Raw genomic sequence first — 7,299 nt, 5'->3', positions numbered from 1 at the left:
TTTTATTATTATAGTTCATTAAAATTATCATGTTATTTCAACTGATTAAAATCATTTTGTCGGTCCATACCATTAACATCATCACTATTTAGGTTCGTTGAACCTTTGAACGGAAAAAAAAAAAAAGAAACGAAAATAACAATTTTTGTCCAATAAAACAAACAAAATCCCTGTCAAACTAAAATCTCCGTATCCCTCCTAGCCATAACGGTTGCTAATCCAAATCGACACCACAGTTTAATCCCTAATTAGCGAATCAAACGGTCAAAACCCAAACGAAAATTTAAAATAATAATCCAACGCTGCGCAAGCCAGAACCCCACCATCAGGAAAACTAGCCGTTACAGAGAGCGTCCAAAACCTTTAACGTTCTTTTTTTCTCATCTATGATCTATTCATCATTTACGGGTTTCTCACTGATCAATCAAAGAAGCCTAATTCTCTCTTTCTCCCATCTCTCTCTATCGGAACCCTCAAACAAACAAAACCCAGAATTTCTGTTTTCTCTTACCGATTCATTTTTGTTTCTGCAGTTACTTTGAATCCATGGATTCGAGCACCAAGAATTCAAAATCAGTTACTCCTGTGAAAGATCCTCAAGCCAAGATTTCAAAAAATTCCGAGAATTCAAAAAATTCCGAGAATTCAAATCCCAATGTTTCCTATTCAAGTCCTAATGCAAAACCCACGAATTCCCCGATTACCAAATCTGCAAAATCTCAAAAATCAGCCTCAAAGAATCATATTATCAATCAAAGTTCGAATCTTCACTCTCCTAGAAACAAGATCAGAGAACGAAAATTTGTTGTGGCAAAGAAAAATTCGAAAAAGGAGAAAGCGAATTCAAATTCAACTGTAGAGTGCAAATGCAAAGAGAAATTTGGGGGAAACATAAAAAAGTGTTTATGTGTAGCTTATGAAACACTGAGAGCTTCACAAGAAGAGTTTTTCAAGAACAGGTCCATAGGAGAGAAAGAAGAATTGGAAGATAAAGAAAAGGAAAGTGGTTTTAAAGCCGACAGTGAAGTTGAAGAAGAAGAGGAGATAGAGAAAGGTTTTATGGCTCAAAAGAATGAGAATGAAGAAGATGAGAGCGAGCAATTGGAGCAAATAGGTATTTCTACAGTTAAGAGAAGGAGAGAAAGGTTGCTTGAACAAGCAAGAAGTAGTGTACCTGAATGTGGGAAAGTGATGCATCTGGTTCAGGCTTTTGAGAGGCTACGTACAATACCAGATCCCAAGGATTCTGATAAGAAGGAAGAGGAGGAGATTAAAGAGGACAAAAAGAAGGCAATGCAATGGGCATTGCCTGGATTACAGCATCCTAAAGTTCCAGAATCGCAGGATTCTCCTTCTTCTCTATGCCCATCTGATTTGTTTCTCACTTCTAAGAATCTAGGTTTGGATCCAAGGCTTTCTGTTTCCTCATCGTGGGACAGTAGTCAAGGCAGGTTAGTGGTGATTGTCGAATTTATTTTATTTAATCCTGCATTATTATCTTGCTTTTTGTGTATTTAGTGTTTAGATGTTGACTGGTATGCTCTGCCCCTTCCCCCCAAAAAATTGCAGTATTTCTAGCAGGACTTCTAATGGAGGTCGGAGAAGCCGAAGAAATGTAAGATTCTTTTGACCTTTCCAGGTTGTCTACTAATTTGGATACGTGTCCGTAGTCTTTTTACTTATTGATTTTGTTTCACTTTCTCTTTAGAGCTCTGAGTCATGCAGCACAATGGGTGGGAGGAGATGGAAGAAAAAGCAGCTTAAAATCACAAGTCAAAAGCCATTTAAGCTGAGGACAGAGGTAGATATTCTATAATGATGATTGCTCATGCAGTTTAAATCTTGTTTCTATATTTTTTTCCCATTCATTGTAAATTTTGGTGATCGGTTCTTATTACATTATAGCAAAGGGGAAAACAGAAGGAGGAAGAATTCATGAAAAAATTGCAGGAAATGATGACCGAGGAGGAGAAGCAGCGGATTCCTATTGCACAAGGCCTTCCTTGGACAACAGATGAACCTGAGGTGAGTTTGGGATTGTTTGTATAATCTGGACAAGGAGAAATCGGGAAAGAACTCAATTTTTTGATTATGCACAATGGTCATTTTGAGTATATGAAAGTGCACAAAGTCAAATGATTCTCTTTTGTAAAAATTACCCTAAGGAACTACCAAATTCAGCCTTTGATGTACTTTTGTAGTTCACTTACTTGAGGTTGGTCTGTGTCATTTCAGTGTCTTATAAAACCTCCAGTAAAAGAGAATACCAGACCCATTGACCTTAGGCTCCACAGTGATATTCGGGCAGTGGAGCGTGCCGAGTTTGATCACCAGGTAAATGTCTACTTATTTTAGTATCCCTAGCTGGAAATTTAGTGCTGATTTCAGTACATGCTCTGCTATTTTATGGTTAAACTATACATCTATGTAATTATGAATCTTGGTCTTTCAATTCTCAATCATAGCCTCTTGAGCAATACAATCTGTGTGATGTCAGGTGGCTGAGAAGTTAACCCTTATTGAGCAATACAAAATGGAAAGAGAGAGGCAGCAAAAGGTAAATTGAATAGAAAATCAATGATACCAAGTTGATGCTATTACTATCTGCTTTCAAATATTTACACCAGTTCTTTTTTATCCTATAGCTAGCAGAAGAGGAAGAAATACGCAGATTGAGAAAGGAGCTGGTTCCAAAAGCACAACCCATGCCCTATTTTGACAGGCCCTTCATTCCCAGAAGGTAAAGATTTTACGTTTGCAGGCCTATTGTAATGTCAAGCAATGCACTCCATTACTACATATTATATGAGAGTGCTTCCCTTATTTTTTTTTACCCTTGTCTTGATTCATTATGGGGGTGACCTTTAAAGCTGTTAGTGTAAGCGGAAAGTTTCTATCGATTAAAATTTAAAGTTTTGGCTTGTATTATTCTACTTGTGGCACATGCAATTCTGCAGCTTTCTTTTGCTGAATTGGGCTACTCATCCATTGCAACTTCAGTTTTTGTTTTTTTCATCGAACGAAAGCCTTGAATTCTGTATTTGCGTTTCTTCAGGTCAGTGAAGCATCCAACTGTGCCTAAAGAACCAAAATTTCACATTCCTCAGCAAAAGAAAATCAAAAGTTGTCTGTCGTGGAACGACATGAGCACCTTCACTTACCAAGAACAATGAGAAGCGTTTCTAGGCATCATAATTCCTTATCAATCTACTAAATAATGTTAACTGTGATTCTTCCATATTCTTATTGTACATGATGCAACTGATTTAGTTGCAATTTTGTGAACTCTGGTTTGTTTTTCAAGTATAGTGAAATTAATGAAAAACCGGCTGGGTAGAAAGTTCTCAGTTCAGTCAGATTTATCTATCTGCATTTTCATTCTCATTTTCAATATCTCTTTGAATTATTATTATTATTATCATTTTTTTTTTTTATACATTGGAAGGCTGGATAGGCTGAAATAACATTGCGATATAAACAAATTGGTAGTCCTTCCATGACTCACCAAATTGATGAAAAACACTTGTGATCGAGAATATTTAAACTCGAGACCTTAGTTGCACTTAATCGAGGCAAATCATGTGAACTACTTGGAAATTGAATTGTGAAGGTCCAGTTAATCATTGGCAAGTACTAAAATCATAAACCATTAAATTTTTTTTAGTATTTAACCAGTCATAAAATAAGAAAATTAATATTTGACTGTATTATTGAGCATTAAATTCTTGAAATAAATTTAAGACATTGTTTAGTAATAATTGAATTCCAAAAACTTTTGTGAATTTCATGATTCCATGTTTATTACTATTATGAATAAAAATAGCATTCATTTTAATACAATGAATTCAATATTGTGAAATTAAATAGGACTAAATTAAATTATACCATTTGCTAATGAATTCTATACAATCAAATAAGAGGTATGAGTCATACTATATGGAGTATTATTCCACATAAGAAAAATTATTCTATAATTAATATAAATAATTATAAATAAGAGTGATGATCTAAAAATAGAATTTGTAATACTAATTGTGAAATTAATAATTATCTTTTCATTTTTATTCATTTTTTATAATAAAATTTAAGGAATAAAGCGTAATTCACTCTTTGAATTTGTAATTCAAGATTAAAAAGTTATAAAATCTACCTTTTGACTAAGTTACCCATAGAACGTGCAATTCACACTTAAGTTGCCCTAAAAAGCCCAAATTCAAGTGAGAATCTGGACAAATTAGAGTAAATTGCACATAAATTATAAGTATTTATAAGTTTAAGGGGTAAATTGAGCCAAAAAATCAATTTTGTAATTTTTTTTTTTGAATAATAAGTTCAAGAAGGTGAAGTGGGTTTATTTCTAAATTTTATGTATTTATTCTATATTTAATGTATTTATTTAATTTTGATGATATTTAAAAAAAAAGGAAAAAACTTTATATACAAACGTTATAAAACATTTGGGTCGAAAACCTGGCCCAAAGAACTTCAAAAAAGACCAGACCCGTGAAAACAAGACTGGGCCAATCCGACAGAAAACACGAAACCCTAGTTATATAAGCACCATTAAGCAGACGAGCTGAAACCCTAGTGAGACACAGAGCCTATCTTTACCCTTTGCTCTGTAGAGAACGCCATCCGTGGAAAAATGGCGACCGCCAAGACTGTAAAGGACGTGTCTCCTCATGAGTTCGTCAAAGCTTACTCTGCCCATCTTAAGCGATCCGGCAAGGTATCGCATCTTTATCATTCTTCTTTCAGTTCGTTGTTATTTTATCATTTGATTTCTCACTTAACTGTATAGTTTTTGGGTTCTTGACCCAATTAGATCGGAGTAGGTTAGGTATTTAGTGTTGGCTGGCCATTGTGTTGTTTGGTTGATCTATAGATGTAAGCTATATGGTTTTTGCTCTGATTGGAATAGATGTTTAATCTGTGCACCAACTGGGTGTGCCAGGTTCGTGGGTTTGGGTATGTCACAAAATTTGCTAACATAATTTCTAGTTCTATTTGAGGGCTGAAGGTCAGAAACTACTTTTCCATTAACACTTGAAGAAGACATTTATGTAGATTTTAGTCAGCAAAATGCAATACACGCATATATGCAAATAGTACTAGCCTATTTGGATGTAAAATGTTCACCGGGGTTGATGTTATATGAGAGTTATTAGCTTTGTTTTTGGAGACAAATGAGATTGTTTTATATTTGTCATTACTGCTTTTTGAATTTTTGTTTATGAATTACAAAATTGAGATTTATTGTTTAATCTTTATATTTCATCGTCCAACAGATCGAGTTGCCTCCATGGACTGATATTGTGAAGACAGGAACACTCAAGGAGCTTGCACCTTATGACCCAGATTGGTACTTTGTTAGAGCTGGTGCGAGTCTTTTTTTTCTCTAATGATACCCATGTACATGCTTTCAGTATATAGTTATAAAGTTGGTGATGCAATTCTGAAGTAGATCTTTGATGATCTGTTTGCAGCCTCCATGGCGAGGAAGATTTATTTGAGGGGAGGCCTTGGTGTGGGTGCTTTCCGCAGGATCTATGGTGGAAGCAAGAGAAATGGAAGTCGTCCGCCTCATTTTGGAAAGAGCAGTGGTGCTATTGCTCGTCACATCCTGCAGCAATTGCAGAAAATGAACATTGTTGATGTTGACCCCAAGGGGTAAGTATTGAATTTCTCAAGGCCTGATTTTGCCTTGTCATCAAACTATAGGATCTTGATACTCATGATAAGTCATCATATGTGCTGATGCATATATTTTTTTTTTTTTTTTGCTATTGAACTAGTGGGAGGAGAATTACTTCGAGTGGTCAACGGGACCTTGATCAAGTGGCCGGACGGATTGTGGTTGCCCCTTGATAAACTTAAAGTTGGGTATGCTGCAGAATACCAATTTATTTTGGTAGTTTTAGCTTTCTGTTTTAGTCTATTGGAGAGATTTTACTGCTTGATGCTTAAACCATATTACATGTTGTGAAAAGTTTTGGGTTCAATTATTACTGTCTTTGAGATGAACATGGTTCCTCCTGCTGTTGCTTTTTATTTATAAAATTTATGGTTTAACTCGTTATGTTCAAATTTTTGCTTGGAAGAAAATTTTAAATAATTGTTTTGTATTGAGCTCTTGAATTACAGCAATTTCTTTATTCGCACTTAACAGTTTTAATATTACCAACTTACTTAATAGGCGAAATAAACTTTTATTCATTACATATTTAATAGAAATTTAATATTCATAATATTTTGGCTAAGGCATCATTATTATTGAAAAACTCTTAGCGTAAAGAAAAAACTAAAATTAAGGTTCCGTTTCTTTTTGTAAAATAATTTGCTGGTAAATGTTTTCATGAAAAATATTTTTCAAATAATTTATTTTTCGCTGTTTATTTGTAATATTGAAAAATAGATAAAAATATTAGAATCTTTATCTCATAAGACTATTAAAATATTAATAATAATTGAAATTTTATAATTTAAAAAATTTATTGTTAAATATGAAAATAATGCAAAAAGTTATATAAATTATGGAAGTTGAGGTGGTAGTGATTATAATGATTAATAAATTAAAAAATGTAGATTTATAAAGTTTGTCGATATTTATAAAATGTTTTATTCTTTTGAATCTTTTGAAAATGGAAAATTATTTTTTTAAAAAAATGAATTAATTTTCCTTTGATCAGAAAAATATTTTCTTCTTATTTAATTTTCTGAGTATTCCAAAAAATGAAAAAATATTTTTCTGAAAATTATTTTATAGAAAAATATTTTTCTGAAAATTATTTTATGAAAACAAAGGAGCTCAAACGATGCAAACCAAATAGTGTTCATTAGCCCATATATCAACCTCTACCGGAGTCATCCTTGCACGAGTGATAATAGCCTCTCTAACTTGCATTTCAACATTATTGGGTATTATGACAACACAGAAGTTTGCTGCTCCCTTTTCTTGGATCTGATTGCCTAACTCCACAACAGAAGTAATTGGAATGTTTGGAAGTGGTTGACCATTGATACGGGGTCTGTCAATGAAGTCAGACCTTCCTCCTACAACATTTTGGAGTGATGATTCGAGTTTGGATTTGCCTATATTCTTCAACAGTTGGAGATTCTATATCCAATATGAGTAGTATTTGGAAAGCTTCTAAGATTAGTTTGCATAAAAGTAATCAACGGTTGAGCTGATATAATTTGGATATAAAACACATCTCCCATCTTGCATATCAATAAGGATCTGTTGTTTCTTTTTGTTTGATAATCTTAAGTGGGTTTGATTTTGTTTCCAATTAATTG

At 33.5% G+C, this 7,299-nt stretch overlaps 2 protein-coding genes across 2 annotated transcripts; both read left to right on the top strand.

The window, feature by feature from the left end:
• Positions 1 to 363: 363 nt before the first annotated feature.
• Positions 364 to 3,356, top strand: LOC105644144 (TPX2 (targeting protein for Xklp2) protein family). The gene is made up of 8 exons (XM_012229415.4): positions 364 to 1,451; positions 1,570 to 1,615; positions 1,709 to 1,801; positions 1,906 to 2,025; positions 2,236 to 2,334; positions 2,498 to 2,557; positions 2,646 to 2,740; positions 3,056 to 3,356. Exons 1-8 carry the CDS (start codon positions 547 to 549, stop codon positions 3,171 to 3,173), a joined length of 1,536 nt encoding a protein of 511 aa, XP_012084805.1. The 5' UTR covers positions 364 to 546; the 3' UTR covers positions 3,174 to 3,356.
• Positions 3,357 to 4,568: 1,212 nt separating this feature from the next.
• On the top strand, positions 4,569 to 6,087 carry LOC105644145 (small ribosomal subunit protein eS19x). The gene is made up of 4 exons (XM_012229416.4): positions 4,569 to 4,729; positions 5,289 to 5,379; positions 5,487 to 5,670; positions 5,796 to 6,087. Exons 1-4 carry the CDS (start codon positions 4,646 to 4,648, stop codon positions 5,866 to 5,868), a joined length of 432 nt encoding a protein of 143 aa, XP_012084806.1. The 5' UTR covers positions 4,569 to 4,645; the 3' UTR covers positions 5,869 to 6,087.
• The last annotated feature ends 1,212 nt before the right edge of the window (positions 6,088 to 7,299 follow it).

Source organism: Jatropha curcas, chromosome 4 (assembly GCF_041381405.1).
Source record: "Jatropha curcas cultivar XTBG-Jc1 chromosome 4, XTBG_Jcur_1.0, whole genome shotgun sequence".
NCBI classification, from domain to species: Eukaryota; Viridiplantae; Streptophyta; class Magnoliopsida; order Malpighiales; family Euphorbiaceae; genus Jatropha; species Jatropha curcas.
This window is presented reverse-complemented; position numbering and strand designations above follow the sequence as displayed.

Excerpts from the sequence above, each read along its gene's own strand:
- LOC105644144 (XM_012229415.4), top strand. The coding sequence starts at position 547 with ATGGATTCGAGCACCAAGAATTCAAAATCAGTTACTCCTGTGAAAGAT. Across the intron at positions 1,452-1,569 it reads TGGGACAGTAGTCAAGGCAG|TATTTCTAGCAGGACTTCTA; the intron begins GTTAGTGGTGAT and ends AAAAAATTGCAG. Across the intron at positions 1,616-1,708 it reads GTCGGAGAAGCCGAAGAAAT|AGCTCTGAGTCATGCAGCAC; the intron begins GTAAGATTCTTT and ends CTTTCTCTTTAG.
- LOC105644145 (XM_012229416.4), top strand. The coding sequence starts at position 4,646 with ATGGCGACCGCCAAGACTGTAAAGGACGTGTCTCCTCATGAGTTCGTC. Across the intron at positions 4,730-5,288 it reads ATCTTAAGCGATCCGGCAAG|ATCGAGTTGCCTCCATGGAC; the intron begins GTATCGCATCTT and ends ATCGTCCAACAG. Across the intron at positions 5,380-5,486 it reads TTGGTACTTTGTTAGAGCTG|CCTCCATGGCGAGGAAGATT; the intron begins GTGCGAGTCTTT and ends ATCTGTTTGCAG.